The sequence below is a fragment of the Aphelocoma coerulescens genome, chromosome 12 (assembly GCF_041296385.1).
Source record: "Aphelocoma coerulescens isolate FSJ_1873_10779 chromosome 12, UR_Acoe_1.0, whole genome shotgun sequence".
Classification (NCBI taxonomy): Eukaryota; Metazoa; Chordata; class Aves; order Passeriformes; family Corvidae; genus Aphelocoma; species Aphelocoma coerulescens.
Window position 1 is genome coordinate 18,938,928 of NC_091026.1, and position 21,294 is coordinate 18,960,221.

Sequence of the window (21,294 nt, forward strand, 5' to 3'; positions counted from 1 at the left end):
TTTTATTTTATCTTTCAGCAAATTTTATCAAGGAGAGGAAACCCAAACTGCTGATCCCTCCTGAATCTGCTGGCGTTAGCTCATCAGTCACTGTCATCAAGGGAGGTGTCCTGCTCCTCGAGTGTATTGCTGAAGGGCTGTGAGTAATGAAAATGCTGCACAAACTTAATCACCTTTGGAGGGAGAAATGAGCAAAAAAAAAAAAAAAAAAAAAAAAAAAAAAAGGGATGTTACAAATTATGCAACAGTTTTAAACTGAACTCCTGTGCAGAGCTTTTTGTACCTGTAAAACAGCACAGAGTACATGCAACAGTGGTGTGTTGGTTATAGCTATAGCTTGTAAACAAGTAATTAAAACTATAGCATGGTAAGTATGGAATTCTTTGTACTGTCCTATTAAAAAAATTGAAATTTTTTCAGTAGTGCTACTTTTGAGATGTTGAGAAACTAAATAACGTCAGCATCAGCTTCTGTGCTTTGGTACACAACCTGCAAAGTTTCTGCTCTAATTTTGCCAATTCAGTTTTTGCTTCAGTGCTCAAAATTATTTAAGGTTTTCCAGGTGTGAGATCTCAGGTTTTTGGGAGCAAAGTTCTTGAGTGATGTAATAGAAGACATGCTTTAAGGAATGCTTGGGCCATTGAGGGAAGAACCATCAGTCTCGGTTACAGCAGGAGGTGCTGGCTCAGGTGTGAGTGGGAGCCTGGCTGTGTCCATTCCCCAGCATCCAGGATTTCCATAAAGGACGTTCAGTCCATGGTGTCCTCACAAAGGACAGGATATCGAGGAGCAAACCCATGGCTCTGTAGGAGTACAGCGAACCAGAATCAGCTGTATTGGTTTGATCCTGCTAAATCCAACAGCAAAGGGCAAACCTCAAACCTTGGACACTTCCAGGGATGGGGCAGCTACAGCTGCTCTGGGCATCCCGTTCCAGGGCCTCACCACCCTCACAGGGAAGAGTTTTTTCCCTAATATCCCATCCAAACCTTCTCTTAGTCTGAAGCCATTCCCCCTTGTTCTTTCACTCCAAGCTCTTTTAAATAATCTCTCTCTACCTTGCTGACTCCCTTCAGGTAGTGAAAGAATTAATATAGGGAAGGGGTAAAATAGATGCTTTATGATGGGAAATCAGGACAATTCTGTCCTTGTTGTAAATAACACAGGGCAAACTAAGGGTAAGCAAGGAAAGGAATGGGAAATAACAAATGTTGAGTGCCACCCTCATAAGGAGCAGTGATTCCCTTCTCAGACCTTTTCCTGCTGCTCCAGCTCACTCAGACACGAGCCCTGCTTTGCTCTTCCAATTTCCCAGTTTCTCCCATGTGCCTGTCAGTGCAATGGTGGAGCTGCCACCAGAGAAACAGAAAACCTGTGCATCCACTAAACCCCCAGTGAGAGCAGAGTCCTTCTGGTTTGGCTGTGACAGAGCTTTGTGTGGAGCAGAGCTTTAAATCACCAGCCCCTTGTGCTGGATGTGGAGCTGCAGACTCCAAATGGAGATAATTCCTATTAAAGGCTCTGCAATTATATTCCCTCCATAAAATTCCAAAGTCAGGATATTTATCTGCCTGAGCATGTTTAGGGTATTTTGTTTTTCCATATGGGCTTGAAGGGCATTGCTGGTGGAAGCTGGCAAGGAGCTGAGCTGGCATTCCCGAAAGGAGGTGCATTACTTTTCTCTGTTGGACTCACTCCAGGTATCTGCAGTGAGTTTTGCTTCCCTGTTGCAACACTTCCTCATCTAATTCACTCCCCATCAGGCAAATCTGCCAACCCAAAAACCTCCCCATAGCCAGAGCTCTGATTTTAGAGGGTTTTCAGGGGGTTTAATAGGGAAATCACGTTGGAAATACTCAAATATGATTTTTGATGTGCAAGCATGAATATCAGCTACAAGAGGAGAAAGCCAAAACAGTCTTCCTGTCCCTTTGGAAAAAGGTGGAAAGAAAGAAATATTTTTGTTTCACTCAAAATTTTTCCAGAAAACTTTTAAAAATTCATTTTTTAACTAAAAGGGGTTTTTTTAAGTAGTCGCTTTTGAAAGAACACAAATTACTTCTTTGCCGTATCACCAAGCACATCTTTTCATTGAAATCCTTCAAAAATGCAACTTCTAGAACCAACTGTTATTTTTATTTGCTAGAATTCCCATTTTCAGCAGAAAAATGATCAGCTTTGCCTACATCTCTGCCAACCCGTGCTGCCAAATGCCCACAGACCATGGAAGCGGATTTCAAGGAACTCAGATCGGGGGCACCCGGCTGCAAAACAGGGAATTAAGGACATTTCCAATCTGTCATTTTTTGAAGATTTATACCCTGAGCAGTGGCAGTGGCAGGAGGGCACGGCCTCAGTGCAGCACGGAGCTGGCTTTGGGACAAGAGCGGGACGAGGGCTCTTGCAGGGAATAATGGGATGTTTGCAGGGCTGTGCTCAGAGCTGGTGGAACAGCAGAATTTCTGGGTACCTGGGGCTCTGTGCCTCCTGCCTGGGCACTGAGCCACAGGGACAGATGGGCACAGGAGGGAGCAGCTCTCGCACTGTGGCTGAGCGTCCTGTGCGGTGTCGGGGTCACCCAGCCCTGCTGGGGACGTGCAGACAGCGTCTGCCCCCAGTTCTGTGTCACTGTCGGCGCTTTCTGAGGATGGGAGGAGCATTTTGGCCACCTCCAAGAGGCAGGCAGGGAGGGAGGCCCTGCAAGGAAGTCTGGCTCTCCTTGGCTGTCCTCAGGTGCCCTTTTGGAGGAGGATGGAATGAGCTCCAGCCCCTTTCCTGCTGTCCATGCCAAGACACATCCAAGGAATGTAGCCTCGTGCTTTGGCCTGGTGAAAATCCCACTCCTGGGGTTCTGCAGGTCAAGGAGCAGTAGGGCAGCTGTATGGTATAACCCTTAGGTAGCCCCAGAGTTTCAAAAGGGCTCAAAATCCTCTAAAAAACACCTCCCAAACCCCAAGCATGAACTCCAGCAGCTCTGCCACGTGAAGCATCACAGCAGCTTCTTGTACTCAACTCAAAATCTTGTTTTTTTCCTTTGTTCTCAGCCCAACTCCTCATCTCAGCTGGGTAAAGGTCACTGGGAACATGCCCAAGGACGAGCCAGAGACAGAGAATTTTGGGAAGATCCTGAAGATTGACCAAGTGACAGCTGCTGATGAGGGGACGTACCAGTGCACGGCCAGCAACCCCATGGGCAGGGCCAGGCACGAGTTCAACGTGCACGTGGAAGGTGCTCAGTTCTCTCTACTAAGATTATTGTTTTGGGACAAAAAGGTGGGAAAAGGGAAGTGAAAGAGGCTCTTTGTTAATATTGATGCCTTTTCCTGGTCTTAAAATCAAGAGTCAAACACGGTTAGAAGGGGAAAAGGGATTTTACCTTGGGATTTATTTTAAGGATCCTTAGGTGCACCACATCTAGGTCAAGTGCGCCTCCATGCACACAGCAATGCACACTCCAAAATGTCTGGTACAACATTATAGGTGTTACTAATTAGCAGATCTATCAAAGATTCCCCAATGAGAGGCTCAAATGAGCCCCCCTCCCCAAGGAACCTTCCCCTGGATGTTCTATCTCAGTTTACAGAATGTGTTCTGGAGAGGACTTTGGGCTCTGGGGCACACTGATCCCCAGCTACGAAGCTTCTAAGATGTTCAGTCTCCTGGCTGAACAAACAAGGCCAAGAATGTCGGCAAAAAGCACTAAGAATACAGGAGTTGTAAAAAGGTATAACAGGGGTTTAAAAGAAAAGGCAAAAAATCATCATGGCATCAATATGACTCAGGCAACTCCATCAATTTATGCCGGCCTCTTGAATTTGGGAAGGTTTGCACAAAGTAGCACCTCTAAAACAAACAAAAAAAGTATAAATAATGCTGCTTTTTTTCCCCCTGAACCATGAAGGCCTTACAAAGCAGTGAGCAATATAAATATGTGGGCAGCTTCAATATCTAAAAGATGGGAGGGAGTCAAGCAGAGATATTGATGAAATGTCTTGTGCTAAGCTGAATGTCAGACAAAAAGATCTAATTACTCTTTTTGCTCTTAAACTCTGTGAAAATGGCCATACTGGGCTGGATCAGAGGGGCATTTAGCTCAAGTCCTTTGCTTTGGTTTCCACTAAAAGTGGGTTCTTAGGGAGGGCTGAGAAAATTCAGTGAGCAGACAAGGTACCAGCCCTTGCCTCCTTCACCCGTCCCTTTGCTGGGATTTCTGTATAGGCACAGCCTGAGCTGAGAGTGTTTTCTGTGTAATTCCTGAAAAGTATCATAAAGACTTGTGAAACAAAGTAAAAAAATACTTTCAACTCTTTTTTAAAAAATGGAAATATGACCCTTTTTGTCACCTCACTGAGTATCCAAGGCTCCTTTCTCCCTTCTGCCCAAACCCTAAGGTGTACACCAGGTGGAGATGCCTTTTCCTGGGATCCAGGCAGAGCTCTGAGGAGTCTTTACAGAGCCAAGAACTCTCCCTGCCACTTTCTCTGTGAATCCTGAGGCCCAGCTGAAAAACTTGCTGAGAACATTTCCCTGATGGAAAAATGCTCCAACCTCTGCTCTGCATTTAAAAAATAAAACAAATCCTGGGCAGTTTTACCCTGTTGGAATGTTCCAACTGCTTCATTTTCATCTGGGCTCTTCATCCCTCCATGATCACCAGATTTTTGATGGGAGAAGAGCACTTTGAGCTCTCTGCTCTGTATTTGCTCATCACCTGAGGAAAAGATTTTTCACCCAGTGGCTGATGAACCATCTCCATTCACTCCACCCAACCATGTCCCTTGCACTCCTCTTTCCTGTGCTGGGCGTGTGGCAGAGGAGGATCCCAGGGCATGGCAAGTTCTCAGCTGTGATGGAGGGGAAGTGCTGACTCCTAGAAATCCTTCCAGATGGTGTGGAGCATCTCTGCTGTACCAGAATATTTTAACAATCTGGCTATGATTTTCTCGGCTGCAAAAATCGATCCCTTCAAAGAAATTGCAGGAGCTGCAGAAACTAAAATATCAGAGAAATAACATTAATTTTGCAGTTTAGAATATTGACCTTCCTCTCCCACAGTCTCCAGAGAAAAGAAAACTTCCTGGCAAATTGTTATTCCTGCTTATTAACAAACAAGCGCTTAGAAAAAGAGAAAAGAAGGAAATAATCCCACTCCAGCCATTGCAATGTAAAAAAAATGCTTTTGCAATTGCTATTAAATCAATTTTCTGTGTGTGTAACTAATGGTGGCTCCTGTCACCAGCAGGGATTCTTCCCATCAGGAGTCACCTCACATCCAAGGTATCAAGGTAAAACTGAGCCCAAACACTGTTGTCTTCTACAATTTCTGGACAGCAAACGTCGCTGTCATTAATCAGAGATGGACACGTTCATCATTCTTGCAGGAGCTCCTGTGAGCACACTCAAGGGCAGATCCTGAGCTCTGCCATGAGCATTAATTTCAGGAGGCTTCAAGGAGCTTGTGCTGACGTGGGGCTCCCTCACACCTGACAGGTTCCTCTCCTAGGATGCATGCAGGGAGAAGAAAATTAAAAATGGAAGAAAAATTATCTGTTATTAACCTCCAGCCATCCTCAGTGGAGTGCTGAGGTGTAAATCAGGGGTTTTCTGTCACTATGCCACGTTTTCTGCTCTTCTTTGTGGTATTTGAGGATCTCAAACCAACACCCCACCCTTCTAAACACCAGTTTTAATGATATTTGCATGCAGCCCACTTGCTAATCCTACCGAGTCTGAGGGCAAAGATTCAGGCAGTCATTACCAAGCATATGAAAATATTCAGCAAGCAAATTGCTTGACTGTTTGAGCACTTTAATCTCTCTTTGCAAGGGGAGATGTAGCCTGGAATACCTGAGCAGACACGAAAACCCCACTGTTGTTATTAAAATGAGAGAGGATTATTTTTTTAAAAAGTAGCAAAGCAAGCCCACAAATTGTTTTGGCTTCAAATGTTTATATGGTTATGGTTTGTAGTTCAGCAAACCCAACAGAAAATGTACATGTAACCTCAAAACCTTGCAGGATCACAATGATCTAAAGTTACTTTGATCTCGGTTGAGGCTCCTAGATGGGGTTTAATAGAAATAATTGTTACAATATAGTGATTAATTATAGTAATGATGTAATAGCTAAGGGCCTTTGCAGTTCTGTCTCATAATACTTTTATTACTCAGCAGGAGAAATAGAAAAGAGATGAAATTAATGGGAGGCAGAAGCAGAACTGGGTGTTTTAATCAGGCTCAAACTTTTCTGTTTCACTGGAAAATTGCTCCAACAGGGATGCAGAGCCCAAGGTGGTAACAGCAGCAGCTGCTGCTGGCCCTGGAGTGGGATGGATCTCCAGCCCTTGGGAAGATGTGAGGAGAATTTGAAACACACTTGACAAACTGGGGACGTGGTGTGGGATAAAAAGGACGGGCTTCAGTAAGCACAAGTGCAGAGCAATTCTCACCAGGCAGCACTAATTGGCTTCATCAGCACAGGCTGGGAAATGCCTGGTTGGGTTCATTGGGAGAATCCACTGCGTGGCACGGGGAGCGTCGCTGGGAAGTGTTAGTCTGGCAGAAAAGGCAAAAATCAGCCTGGAAAGTATAAAAAAAAGTGGTGGTGTAAGAGACTGCTGAGAACTGAGAAGGCCTCACCTAAAGTAAGCAGGTTTACATCATGCACTTCTTCAGGAAAGGTCAGGAGAAGGCCACAGGGATGGTCACAGAGCTCAAAATTGTGCTATCTGAGGGGAAAAAATACATCTGGGGAATGCACAACAGCCTGCAGAGGAATGGAAGTTTCTCCACAAAGTTCCCTGGGGGTGATGGAAGACAGGGGAGAGCTGAACTGCAGCAGGGCAGAAGCTGGTTAGATGTCCCAGATTTGTTCTACTCGTGGGGAAAACACGGTGGAAGAGGCTGAGGGGAACGTTTGGATCCTTAGTGGATGTTTTAGGTGGAGATTATCCTGCTCTGCTCCAGAAGGATGCAGGAGATGCCCATTTTAGATCCCTTTCATTTCTGGATCTGTCAGTATTTCCCATAATGACATAAATCAGTCAGGAGGAGCAAATTGATAACTCTTACCAGAAAGAATAAATGATACAGGGAAATATTTACCCTTCCAGATTAACTCTTCGATTATCCAACCCCTGGATTTTGTAGTTGCTAAAAAATATGTGTATATTTTGTTGTATTTTGTATACTTTAAGCAGTATAGCACCTCTGCCACATGGAAAGAGGTTCCTCAGCCTTCCTGTGAAATTGCATTTCACACCTGGCAAAATCTCATTGCCTCTGACTTCACAGCCTCATCATTTCCTTGGAGCAGCCACAGCAATTCCGTGCTGGGAAAGGAAAGCAGTGACATCAAATATCAGCTCACATTTCCAGAGTGTGGGCACAGGTGGAGATAGGAAGGGATATTCCAGGTGGTTTTTATTCAGCCTGTGCCTGGTGTCTCCAAAACAAGGAATATCCTGTCTCAGCTACTGAGTTTGTGGCAGATTTAGAGGAAAAATTCCAAATCAACCCCTTAATCAGGACTGCTACAGATCTTTTCACCTCCATGCCTTTGACTCATCTTTTTCTGATGAAACCATGAAAAAGATCTGCAAAACCAAAATGTTTGCAGAGTTTTTCCGTGGAGCCAAATCCCAGGAAGCTGGACGGATGTGGTCATGTCACTGTGGGACGGGAGGTGGCACTGACTGAGGATGGTGGTAGGAGAATCTCTGCTGTGTGAAGGAAATGGGATGATCTTATCATTTTAAATAAGCTTTAGTGCCTTGAATTTGACTTCAGTCTTTCTATGTTGATTAAACCACCCTGGGTTTTTTCCTGTGGGAATGCTGATCTGGGTGTGGAAGTGCATCCCACTCTAGGGGTGTCACTTTTAAATGTCTGTGTGAGTGTGAGCAGTGATGTTTTGGTTTAGCATATCTCACTGATAACATCTGTTGCTGTATTACCAGGCAACAGCTCTGTTAATCTTCAAAGCATTTTCTAAGCATTAAGTAATGAATCCTCACGTTTTTCCCTACATTAGCTCACCTTTTCTAGTAAGGAAAGAGGCCCAGTGTGCTGTTCAGCACTTGCAGAAGAGGCAGTGTCAGGTCTGGTGTTAAAATCTCTACGTTTGGTGCTTTTCAAGGGGAAATGATGAATTCAAGGCTGTGTTTTGAGTTGAGGCTGCCCACTGAAGGCTCAGGGACCTGCGTTCAGTCAGTAAATTAAGCATCTATGAGATAAATTCTCTTTTTCTCCCCTTCATCTCCCTTCCCTCATTATGGATGTGTTTTCCCAACGAGGTTTGGGTACCTGATGCTGCTGGGCTGCTCTGCAGAGGAGGTTTCCGAGAGCTGGAAGAGCACGGGGAGCGCAGCCTCACATGGCTGCTCCTCTACCACCACCCTGTGGGCACCCAAACCTCTCATCCCCAGCCATGAGAGAATGTTCTACCATTCCTAAACGTGTTACGGATCAGCCTCTGCTCTGGATACACGATGGAAAAACAGGAAATGGGGGTGATGGTGCAGTTCCTAGCACAGGGAGAGGGGCAGGTGGATCAATCCTGTCCTGGAGCTCTGTCAGCTCCCGGGAAAGGCGGTGGGAGCCTCTTGCTCGTGCTTGGGGAGGAAGATTTGAGCTGGATGGGTATTTACATCTTGTTTGCCTTGCTGTAATAGCCTCGCCTCATTTGATAAACCTCAGTCACGTCTGAGGGTCCTTATGGAGACACCGACCCTTTCCCTCCTTCCCAGCCTCTCACCTCCCGCGTGCGTTCCTTTCCCACTTGGATAAACACTGTCCATTCCTCCGCCTGCCGGACACTCACCAGGCCTGAAGGACAGGATTGGTGTGTGCTGATGCTGAGTTTACCTTTCCCGACATCGGGAATAGAAGGAATGCAGCTCAGCCGCGGGCTGGGCTGCGAGGAGCGGCTGGGAAGTGTTGGCTTCGTTTGCCATCTCCTGGAGGATCCCGGCTACAGCAGAGGCACACGCTGGGCTGCCACTGATCCCTGCCCTGTCCCTTTTCCCAGAGCCTCCCCAGTGGCTGAAGAAGCCCGAAGGTGGGGTCTACAGCGTGGGGACCAACCTGGTGCTGCTGTGCGAGGCCATCGGGAACCCCGAGCCCAGCATCCAGTGGAAGCTCAACGGGATGCCCATCGATGGTACGTGCAGGGGCCGGTGTGCTCCTCCAGGCCGTGTCCCGTGGGATGTGCCTGTGTGGCACCCGGTGGGAGGGGGCCCACAAGTCCTAACGCACTGGGTGATGCCTGCTTTGGCACCTCTTTAGATACGAATTAATGTTTATTTACTTAAATGAGGTAATATTTAAGTGGCATCTAGAAGAGGGTGGGGTGAACGCTGCACTTGTGGAGCATGGGTACCTTTGAGGTGCTGCCTCTGCCTCTCCTGTGACTCTCCCATCTTCTGGGGATCTGGGACAGCTCCTTTGTGCTCCTGAGTAAGCCCAAGTGGCTGGAGAGCACTGGTGTAGCACTATTATTGTTATTATTATAATTTTAGAAAGTCTCAGTGGGGAATTTACTGGAATTTGGTGCTCTGGAGCACTTTCCTCAGGCCACGGGACTGCTGGCAAAGGCTGAGCCCTGGAACTCGCCAGCTATTGGGCAAGGTCTTGGTTTGATCCTCAAGATATCCTTTCCTTTGGCTTCCAAGCAGTGAGGAGAGCCTGGGAACTCCCCAGTCACGGTGTTCCTCCAGCTCCTGACACAATCTGGTGTTTTCCAGGCAGGACCTTCCGAGGGAGAATCTCCACCAGGGAGATCAGCCTGACCAACCTGCAGCTGCAGGACAGCGCCGTGTTCCAGTGTGAGGCCTCCAACAAGCATGGCACCATCCTGGCCAGTGCCAACGTCAATGTCCTCAGTGAGTCTCCCAGGCTGTCCCCTCCCAGAGATCACATCCAACAACCCCAGGCTGAATCCTCAGAGCAGCCTGGGACTTGTCACCATCTCATGGTTCCTTTGGACTGGCCCCAGATTTTAAGAAATATTGTCCAAATTTATGCAACAAGTTTTACCATGGGCAGTGTTATGTGCTTAGCACAAGCACTCCCGAGCTTTGATATATTTCAAAAACATGGTTGTGGTTGGGCTCAAAAACCTGAATTCAAACATAGTGGAACCACTGGGGATTGTATTGTGACCACACCTCTGCTTTTGAATTTCTAAGTGTAGTTTTAATCTTTGATTTCAGTTGTGATGCTCAGTCTGTTCTTTGAAGAAAGGGAGTGAGGGGAATTTATTTAATAAAAAAACATCTCTGGAGGCAGCAGAACTGGGTCTATTTTCCCTCCTGGATGTTTCGAATTCTGACATATCCAGCAGTAAATCCCTGTTACCTCTGTCAGTGAAGCTTACGAGAGCTCAGTTGCTCAGCGCAACTCTTCCAAACAGCTGTGAAATTCTCATTAAACCCCTCAGCCTTTCACCCTTGCTGGAAAAGGGGGATGATGCAGGGCTGATATTTACATTCCCAGCTCTGAAATGCAGTGTGCTCACCTTGCATTCCCTCCTGCAGACATTGCCCCCCTGATACTGACCTCAGATGGGGAAAACTATGCCACGGTCGTGGGTTACAGCGCCTTCCTGCACTGTGACATCTTTGCCTCACCTGCAGCAGATGTCGGATGGTAAGATACTGGGAATTGGGGTTCTTTCCATGTGAAACAAGTTCCTACAGGCTCACACAAGTTTGAAAAGTCTGCTGGTTATTATTTTGTGGAGTTAAGAATAGAAGTCTGTAACAGAACCGCATATAATGTAAGTTTTCTGTGTTTAAATGCACTTTTAAGAATTCTGAAGAACTGGTTTGGAAGAAAAGAGTTCCTGGAAGTCCCCAATACCTGCATGAGACAAGTGCCAGGCTATAAATTAAGCAAAGCCATGCTGTTTATAGCCAGATCCTGCTGCAGCTTCATCAGTTTAATGCTGGCAACTCTTCAAGTTTGGACCCATTATTGAGGTGGAAATGCAGTGACTTACAGAACACATTTACCTGGACATGCTTCCATAGGGTTGGAAATCACAGGGTTGTCATAGCAGGTGACAGGTGCAATAAAATTGCAGGTGGCAGCTGTAGATTAAAGACAGAGTATTTTAGAGACCTTTTTAGACTGTGGGTTTGGTGTGCAGGACTCTTAAGTCCCTTTATGATTTGCTGCACGTGGATAAAGTGTCTCACTAATCCTGACTTTAACTGCTCAGTGGCAAAGCCGAGTCCCAAAATTCCCCTGCAATAACCCCTAACCATGAAACAACACTTCCTGCAGTAACCCAGACCTGTTTTTCTCATCTTTAGGACGAAGGATGACAGCATAGAGCCCCTTTCAGCATTCCGCTATGAGTTAAACAAGAATGGCACACTGGAGATCAGGGACACGAAGAAGGAGGATTCGGGATCCTACGCCTGCTGGGCTGCAAATTCTGTGGGGAAAAGAGCAATCACTGCTAATCTGGATATAAGGGGTGAGGTCTCACTTGAGAACAGAAAAATAATTCACAACTGCTAAGGTTTGATGTCTGCAATTCTTCAGGAAATATGTAACGAGTAAATATTCAGTCCAGGGTGCAGATTTATTCTGTAAATTTAGGAATTCTCTGGATATTGCAACCTGAAATTGTGACAGGTTACATATGTATGTAGCCTTTAAAATAGTCCCAAATTTACAGCTGGATTTCTCCATGCTTACACATGGTGCTCACTTTCTTCTGGATGCTTGCAGAAGCTGCACAAGCCACCAAAAATGTGCAATTTGCACATCCATCAATTCCATTATCTTGAAAGGATTGTCCCTCCTTTTTGCCACTGGCCCTGTTACACTCAGGGCAGGTTCTTGGCTGACCCTTGGGAGCCCTCCCTGTGCTCCTGGGCTTGGTGAGGTCCTTGTTGATCCAGATGTGTTCCTGCTTCTCTCTCAGCTGTGAGATTCCCCCTTCCCTAAAACTCCTTCCCATCAGAAGGCACATCCCAGACTGGATTAACTCCCAGAGTGGACACCAAGCACGTTGCAGGATAAGTTGGGGGTGCTGCTGGTTTAAGGATTTTGCACTGGGCTTTTTTGCCTGTTTGCTGATAAATATTTCTAAACAGAGCAAAAACAAATCCTCAGATGTGTTTACTTCTAAATTTTAGCTCCATCCCTTGTGCTGCAGCTCTGTTTGAAGGGATTTCTGTGCTTGGTTGGCAGGAGGGGTTTTCCCTGGAGGGTGTGATGGAAGTGGGCAGCTCCTGTTGAGCACACAGGTGGCACTTAGTGGGTTTTCTACAAATTTACTTAGGATTTAGGGCTTGCCAATAAAACAACCCCTTAAATACTCAATTAGCAAAGTCCTCTAAAGTGCTCTCTGATGTAGGTTTGCTGTGACAAACTTGAGGAAAAATCCCACTCTTTGTGTTCCATTTCCACCCACTCCCTTGGCTTTGTGAATTTTACAGTGATAATAAACATGAAGATGTACAATGAAATTCTCACAGAGCAACATTTCACTGCAGAAATAAATTTAGCTTAGTGCTTTCTTCTTACTTATTCATCTGTTTCTGCATTCATATTACAGTCAATTAAAAGAACAAACTTGATTGCAATAATTTTTTCTCACTTGACTTTAATAAGCTTGTAATTTTTCTTGGATCATTACCAAAGCTTATTTCAAATGGCAGTTAGACATAAAAATCATATTCAAGCCTTTTTTTTTCTATCAACCATTTCATGACAGGCTGCTAACAAGGATTTTCACCTGTAACTTTTTTTTTGGTGTATTTTTTGTTGGATTTTTTTTTTTCTGGAGCCCTTTGCTTTGGAGCGAACTAAAAAATGTTTCAAGATACAAAATATTTCAAGGTCAAAAATAGTTTCAAGATAAAAAAATTAAATCCTGGCAAATATCTATTTCAAACCCCACCATCCTTCACTTCAAATGTTTGTATATGTAACAACAAAAAAAAAAAGACAGGATTGTTGCTCCTGAGGTTGATTTGAATAGATGAAGTGCTTGGTGAAAATTTGATGTAATAGTCCCTCTCTCTCCTAATCCAAGTGTTTTTCTGTGATCAATCAGATGCTACAAAACTTGTTGTTACTCCGAAGAACCCCCGAGTGCTGAAATCACATTCAATTTTATTGAAATGCCAGGCTGAGTACGATCCCCACTTGAAACACAGTTTTAAATTATCCTGGAGGAAGGATGGAGATGAGCTGCCAGTCAACAGCACGGAGGGTGGCAGGTGAGTGGGGAAGGAACAAGGCTGTTCTTGATCTCAGCTGAATAATCTGGTGTGCTGCTGGAGCAGGAGTTTCATTAAACATGAGCCTTAATAGCTTGAAATGCAAATTTATGTCTGCAAAGAATTCTTCATGCGATGCACCAAGAGATCTGCATTTTATACACAGCTAAATATAAATGCAGCACTGTGAGATTTGAGCCAAGTGGTTTTGGGGTTTATTAACTCTCACCATCACAGCAGCACATAAAGTTATATATTAATAAATATATATAATACATGTATATATTTTATATATAGCATAAATTTTGGCCCAACCCAAAAACACAGCCCTCACCCCAGTGAGGGTTGTTTCTCCACTTCAGTGGAACCAGTATTTTCCTATAGTTTGCACTTATTTGGTTGAAAAAAAAGTCTTTGCAATGTTGAAGTGATGAAAAACAGCTTTCAGGGATTCTGCAATGAATTTTTCCTACACGTGAGCTTAGGATTTGCCAGGTCCAGGCTGAATTTTGTCCTGGTTTTGGGCTTCCATTGACCTCCAGAGTTCCATTGACCTCAAGGGGTTGGAGCTCAGCCTTTATTCCATTGGAGGGGTCCCACAGGGGGCAGTCAGATGTCTTTATTAATTACCACAGGAGAGAGATGGTTTCCTAAATACTGCAGTGCTGGAGAGGCTGAAAATCCCACAGAGCCCTCATAGAGAGGGCAGGCAGTGCCATGGAAATGCCGTGTCTGCCCCAGAGTCCATGTCCTTGGATTCATGGCAGCTTCCCTGGTGCTTTGGACATGACACAAGTGCCTTGGGAATGCTCAGTTTCCCTCAACCTTTTAAAAAATTCCATCATAAACCCCATATATTTGTCTCATTAATGACGTGCCAATATCCTATGTCCCAGACACTCATGCAGTGCATCTCAATGTGGTTCTTTTCAGAGCAGGATTGACAGGCCAGCCTCCAGCCACAGAAGCTAAATTGCCACAAAACACAAATAATAGTCCTCAGCACAGTGTAGAGCAGAGCCACAATTACATTTTAATGTAACAGGCCCAGTGTTATTTTATTTAATGAAAATGTCCTGTGCCAAGTTCTTTCACAAACAGTTTTTCGGAGAACAACGTTCTGTGTGCCATAGTCATCTTAGAAATTTTTCTCATCCTTATTACCTTTTTTTTTTGGCCCTGCAGGATAGTCCTGGACAGGGATACCCTGTTCATATCCAGCGTGCTCCTGGAGGATCAGGGAGTTTACATGTGCGTGGCCAGCACTGCCCTGGACACTGCCAAGGCCGAGGTGCAGCTCATCGTTCTGGGTAAGGTCGATTTTCCCACTGTGGAAACAGCTCCTTGCAGCAGGAATTGCCACTGCAGCACTTCTGCTTCTTTGCTTCTTTTCACAGAGCCTCAATAACCCAATTTCACAGAGCCTCTCACTCCTTAACCTCAGCTGTGCTGTCCCTTATCTCCGGGAATGGCGATGCTGACACAAACTCCATTTATTTTCATCTTTGTTGCAGTAAGATGAGGCAGCATTTTTGCCTCAGTTCAGTGCCTGCAGGAGTTGCCCAGGCTGGAAGATGTAAGAGCATATTAAGAATGGCTCTGCTGCTGCTTCAAAGTCTTTGGTCAGTCCTTCACCCCACTTTGCTGGAGGTTTGCACAGGAACTGGACAATTTTCTGAAGGCCATCAGGCCAATATTTGGATGTGCAGCTCCTCAGAAGATCAGTGAGAGTTAAGCACCTGACAGGATTCATTATCTCTGTGAACCTGAGCATAAATTATTGTCCAGGGCCAGAGAGCAGAGAAGAACCTTGACCCACCGTGGTCTGAAGCTTGGCCTTGCATGAGCATCCTCACAACCTGCATCCCTCCCTGAAGGACCACTTGGAATTAAGAGGGTGAACTTGTGGAGTGCTCTGCACCCATGGCACCCAAGGGCAGCAGCCAACAGCCAAAATTTTGCTTTGTGGTCACAATTTTGGCCAGCCTGGTCTGGTGGAAGGTGTCCCTGCCCATGTCAGGGGCCTGGAATTAGATAATCTCCAAGGTTCCTTCCATCCCAAACCATTCTGTGATTTTATGATTCTCTGACAGCTTTGCGTCATTTTAATGACATTTAATTTTGCTTCATTTTACATTTTTATTTATTGCTGGCAGTGACTGCAGCAAGGAATAAGTCAATCTGCCCTTCAAGATGTTTTTCCACTTTAAAGGAGTGATATTTTTCAGTAAATGGTAAATTAGGAAGATGCCGTGCACATTATTTATGGTGCTGTGTCCTTCAGTGCTGTATAATTCAAAATGTTTGTAGACTCTTCGTTACTTCACTTATGAAAATTTCATAAAGCACTTTATTCCTTTTAAAAAGGTGGTTTGCAGAAGAAGAAAAACAGTTTTGTGCTCTTTTCCCTTGTTTATTGTATGTGAGAAAGGTCTGGGTGAATTAATAACATCTGTTATTTTCCAAGTGAAAAATTCAGGTTTTGGCAATGAAGGACTTGTGGGATGAGTGAAGAACTAAATATGGTACAGATGGAGACATCAGAATAGGGGCAACTAAGAGTAAAATAAATATTCTGTTAGACTAATTCTAAGTATATGTTGTGTGTTTAATGAACAGGTAGAGGGCTGAGTATCTGTAAGATGCACCATCACCATCTTTAAATTAATATCTTTAGTCTTAACCAGCTGTGCTCCGAGGATAGAATAACAAAATGCCTGTAGATTAAACTGTGCTTTCTTGATTTTCCCCAGGTACCAGAGAAATAGGGAAAGAAATGCAAAGAAAAGGAAAAAAAAAACCCAAATATAAACTTATTGACTTCTGGATGTACCCTGAGATGAAAACTCAGTATTGTAATTTTAAAAAACAGTACAAACACAGTGAATTTGTTTCACAGTGATAAGGACGGTCTTGGTGGTGAAAGTCACTGGTTTTTCTGTAAGAAATGACATTGTCAGCCAAAGTTTAGTTGGGGCACCATTAGTTGAGCTGGCAGGGAGTGAATTTCCCAGTTTCCCATTAATGTAGATCCCCATGGCTGGGATAATGAGTGTTCTCCTTTCACTCACACCCTCAAAGGCCAAGCTCAATAACTGCCAGAGCTGAGTCACCTTCTCCCACTCTGGTTTGTCCCAGGGTAAATCCCAGTGATGCTGACACAACGTCCTGCTCAGAGCAGTGTCGATACCCATTAATGATTAAATAGATCCTGGGGCTGACCGGGAAAGAAGAATCTCTTGCTGCAAGCACAGCAATGAAGGTAGAGGGAGATGAATCTGAGAAGGATGCTGTGTTTACAAGGGAAAAATCAGCACCAGAAGATTCAGCCTGGCTTTCTGTAAGAAAATGGATCTTTCAAAGCAATTCCCACTTTTCCTCAGTCTGTCCATTTTGAAATCAGCAGGTGTTTTACCACTGTCTTCACTGACTGTGCTCTTCCAACCCTCTGGAAAATTACAGGACAAACAGAAACACCTTGCTGTTCTCCTGACACTTCTTTATTTCTCAGATGTTCCTGACCCACCAGAAGACCTCCAGCTCTCGGAAAACCAAAACCGGAGCGTTCGACTCTCCTGGAAAACTGGGGCCAGCCACAACAGCCCTGTTAATGGTAGGAAGGGGTTTTCAGCATAATTTTTGGTGCTGTTCAGAATTGTGGCACATCCTGGTTGTCACAGGACACAAACCCTGCTGATGGCCAGGTTTAATCACTTAATATGTCAGTTCATTTGTTGTAAGTTCATTTCCACCCACGCTGTTCATACTAAGTTGGTTTTTTATCTTTTTTCCTTTGTTTTTTTTTCTCTTTTCCTGCCCAGAATCAATTATAGAGTTTGAAGAGAACCACTGGGAGCCGGGGAGGTGGCAGGAGCTCAGCAGAGTGCCAGGGGATGACACCACAGCCCTGCTGTCCCTGGCCCCGTATGTGAATTACCAGTTCCGTGTGGTGTCCGTGAACGCCGTGGGCAGGAGCCAGCCCAGCAAACCATCCCTGCGTTATGCAACCCCTCCAGCTGGTAAACCTGGGTCTGGTTTCCCAAATATTAGTATTTTCAGTGTTTTTTGGGAATATCTGTGCCCTCCTGTGCTCCGGAGGGCGTGAAGGTATCAGGGTCGCTTGCACTGCTTCAGTGGCAACCTCAGGGATTATTAAAAGTAGGAATTACCCCCAGCTGGTTCAGTGGACTGGAATAACCCTCAGCAATTCTGGTGAGGCAGGTGGCCATTTAAATTGACTGTATTGACTAAAGCAGTGCATTTTCAGAGAGCTAATATCAGCTGGAGGATGTCTTGTGACAAGCCGTGTTCTGATATTATAGATATTAATGAGATGGGAACCCTGCTGGGATGAATTCTTCAGTGACTGGTAAAAAGGAGCAGCCCACAGTTGCACATCAAATGTCCAAGTGTTGTTTGGAGTATTTGATGTGCACTTAAAACAAATCTAAATTTTAATGACCGAACTTGGTGTGCTGCATAAAATTCCTGAGGATGCCAAAAGGAGGAGTCCCCACTTCTGGGTTTTCCTACACCTCCAGCACCCCATTCTGCTGATTTTCCACCCTTTGCAGCCCTTCATGGACAAGCAGTCCCTGGAGAAGGGCTGGGTTTACAGGGAGCCTTTCAAGAGCACTGAGCTTGTCAAAAATCTTCATTTACAGAGCATTCACTGGGGCAGAAAGTCTCCCTGAAAGTCATTTCAGAGGCCAACTGTTCAGCCCAGCATTTGCATTCCTTGGCATTTTTTTCTCTTTTTTTCCCCATTTACTCCAATTCCAGGTCCTTCTTCAGCTTTTCAGCTGTGTGTGTCCCTCTAATGATGCACCTTCTGTTTGCTACCCCTGCAGGGAGAAAAATCTCTCCCTCCTAATCCCCCTACATCTGGTGCTCTCAAATCCAAAAGTCACAGTTCCATGTTAGCTGGTGGCTCCAACCAACAGGGGCAGTTAGGAATCCAAACTGCATGAACGCCGTGTTTGGGTCCCATCAGCTTTGCTGATCCAAGTAATTCATCTCATGAATGCTTTTTGTTTAAGTGCCTGTCACTAATAGGGGAATTTCACTTCCTTTTTGGCACTTAAATGCTAAGTGCCAATAAATGGGATGTGCAAACTAACCCTGTCACCTGTGTGGTTTCAGCTCCAGATAAAAACCCAGAGAACATCCGAGTCGAAGCTTCTGAGCCCAATGAGATGGTGATGAAATGGGAGGTAAGGCACAATTAGCAAATCCTATAGGAACGACCCTTTATTCTTCTGAAAGGGGAATTTGACTTAAATGCATTCTGGATTTTCAGTATCATTTTTGGTTTCAGAAGACTGTTTCTTATGGCTGACATCACAGGTTATGTAAAAAAATATGGAAGTCCTGTAAAGCATAGTGAGAATATCCCAAAATTTGATCTTCTCTGCTTCTTGTATGCAAGAAACTGCTTCAAGTAATTGTGGTCTTACCCTGCTCTGCAATTAAAATTACCAGCCAGGCCCAGGGAGGGGAGGGGTGGCTCATGGCTTCTGCCCTTCCAGCCTGGAAGTTTAAAAACGCCACAGATCCCTTGTCCAAGAGAATGTGAGCTTGAATTTTTACACCAAGAACTAAAGGAATGTGGATAAACCTCCAAAGCCTGTGATGTGCATCAAAGGAATTATGTGTAAGTCTTGAGGATGGTTTCCAGACTTTGAATTTCCTGGGTTTTAAGCCTTGAGCTTCTGTGCCAGCAGTTGAATTATGTATTCCTTCATTTAGCACAAATATCCACAACTGTGGAAGGAAGCAGATTTTTGTTGAGGCTGGAATTGCACACAATTTGCATGAGATTTACTCCTCAATCTGCTGCTCCCAGCAAAGAACAACAAATGTTTCCCCAGTGTGGACTCATGGTTTGGGGTATAATTGCATCCAAAAGGAGATGGCCCTCAAGATCCATGGAGTTGGATTTGAGTGGGATTTCTAGCCCAAGGTCAGAGGAGACAGTTCTGCCTCTCAGAAAAGGTTGGACTCAATGACCTTGGGGGTCTTTTCCAGCTTCAATGAATCAATGAAATGCAGAGTTTTAGTACCCAGTACAGTTACTGGGAAATACTGGGATGGCCAACACATCTTTGAGCACCAGGAAGTTCATAATCACGGCTTAGACAGGGCAAAAGTGGAAGTGAAAGCTGAGCCTGAAAGGAGAGAATGGGATGGGAAGGCTTTGTTGAATCTTGTTGTATCATTAAAATGTTGTTAAACAGGATATTCATTTATTTATGGCATTGCCTGTGTGCTTTTCAGAGGAGCTGCTGGGCACTGCACATGCTATTTCTGACAGACAAAGGCTGCAGAATGATGTTAATCTGCCTATTTTGGATTAAGAGACCAGCTGAGCTTTAGTGACTGGATTTCCAGCCAAGGATTTGCAGTATTAATGGAGATCAAAATAAGAGTCAAGCAGTTCTACAATTTAACTCTATATGAGAAATCATTTTTTTAGGAGGAATTTTTTACTTCTCCAGCTTCTCTTGCAAATCCCATTCCCTGGGATCTGTGCCATGGAGGTGGTGCCTGTGAGAAAGCTGCCCAGTTCCAATTCCTTTGCCACAGACATCCCAAAGGTCCTCAGAGCAGAGCAGATCAGGGGAATTTTTGCAGATCCCCCAAATTTAGGTCTTCCTATGCATGAGGAGCATCAATGGGGCATCACTTTCTGCTGGTGTTTGAAGCTGTTTCCTGTCAGACCCCTTGGATACAAACCAGCTATTATATATTTCATATTTACATATATTTAAACATTATTAAAAGTAGGCTATATGATGGGAAACACCCACAGCTGTTTCAGTAGACTGAAATAAACCCTCAGCTTTTTTGGTAGGGTAGGTGATTATTTAATTTTATTTATTAATGTAGTGCATTTTCAGAGAAATAAACTCAACTTGAGGATGTCTCATGAAAAGCTATTGCTATACATCTCCTAATATTTTATAAATTCATGTTAATTAGCTGGAAGCCCTGCTGGGATGAATTCTCCAGCTGATTGGTAAAAGCAGAGTGGCCCAGCAGTTGCATATTAAATGTCCAGGCATAATTTCAAGCATTTGGTGTGTAGTTAGAACAAATCTAAATTTTAATGACCCACCTTGCTGTGCTACATAAAATTCTAAGATAAAATGCAAATTTTATCTCTGCTAAAAGGCACACACACGGCCTTATGCCAAGCCGTGCAATTTAGTTGTGCTGAAGGCGTGTGGTTTTACATCACACAGGAAAACCTGTGGCAAAACAAAACCTGATGTGTGTAGGATGCAGAAATATGGCTCCTAGCAATTAACCTGGATTTTAATCCAAGCCTTTCACCCTCCTTTCTCTTGAAGTCATGATGTTGTTATTCCAGTCATGTTCAAATTAAAATGACAGCAAAAAGGCAAAGCTTGGGGTTTTTTGCCCTTTTTGCCTCCCAGTGTTGTTACACACATTCCAGAATTATCCCCCTCCCTTCAGCTGCTGTTCTGTGATTACAGCAAAGGCAGACAAGATCTTTTTTAACTTTTCCCAGCCGCTGAAGCCCATGGAGAGGAACGGGCCAGGGCTGGAGTACAAAGTCAGCTGGAGGCAGCGGGGCGTCGAGACCGACTGGAACGAGGAGCTGGTGAAGAAACACTCCCTGAGCGTGAGGAACGTCCCCACCTTCGTGCCCTACGAGATCAAAGTCCAGGCAGTGAATAATTTAGGATCTGGCCCAGAACCAAACATCACCATTGGATATTCAGGAGAGGATGGTGAGTGGCAGGAATTTTCCTGTAAAAGGGAGGTTTCTTGTGCTGCGGAACTCTCAGGTGGGGAGTGATGGATTAGGCAGCCCAAAGCTGCTGGAACGCCAGTGCTCAGCTTGAGGGGCTCCATGAGGCATGGACATGACCCGTGCTGGGTGCCTGGATGCCAGCCTGCTGGAGTGTGAGGGGTTTTTTTTGGAAAGGTCACTTGTGCTCTCATTAATCTCAGTTGTTGGCTTAGTCTGGGTACTTGTTTGAAGGCCACAGTCCATGAGAAGTCTCTGAAGTGTAGCAGTCGTGTCGTAC

General features: G+C 44.8%; 1 protein-coding gene across 8 annotated transcripts in view; it reads left to right on the plus strand.

Moving 5' to 3' along the window:
* Window positions 1-21,294, plus strand: part of CHL1 (cell adhesion molecule L1 like) — a 128,904-nt gene that overhangs the window by 90,028 nt on the left and 17,582 nt on the right. For all 8 annotated transcript variants that reach the window (XM_069028383.1, XM_069028381.1, XM_069028385.1 and 5 more), the window contains 12 exons: window positions 19-139; window positions 3,045-3,229; window positions 9,028-9,159; window positions 9,743-9,880; window positions 10,535-10,646; window positions 11,315-11,481; window positions 13,072-13,237; window positions 14,423-14,547; window positions 16,749-16,850; window positions 17,059-17,256; window positions 18,380-18,450; window positions 20,772-20,994. In XM_069028383.1, the coding sequence (XP_068884484.1) occupies window positions 19-139; window positions 3,045-3,229; window positions 9,028-9,159; window positions 9,743-9,880; window positions 10,535-10,646; window positions 11,315-11,481; window positions 13,072-13,237; window positions 14,423-14,547; window positions 16,749-16,850; window positions 17,059-17,256; window positions 18,380-18,450; window positions 20,772-20,994 (1,740 nt within the window). The remainder of the gene's footprint in view (window positions 1-18; window positions 140-3,044; window positions 3,230-9,027; window positions 9,160-9,742; window positions 9,881-10,534; window positions 10,647-11,314; window positions 11,482-13,071; window positions 13,238-14,422; window positions 14,548-16,748; window positions 16,851-17,058; window positions 17,257-18,379; window positions 18,451-20,771; window positions 20,995-21,294) is intronic.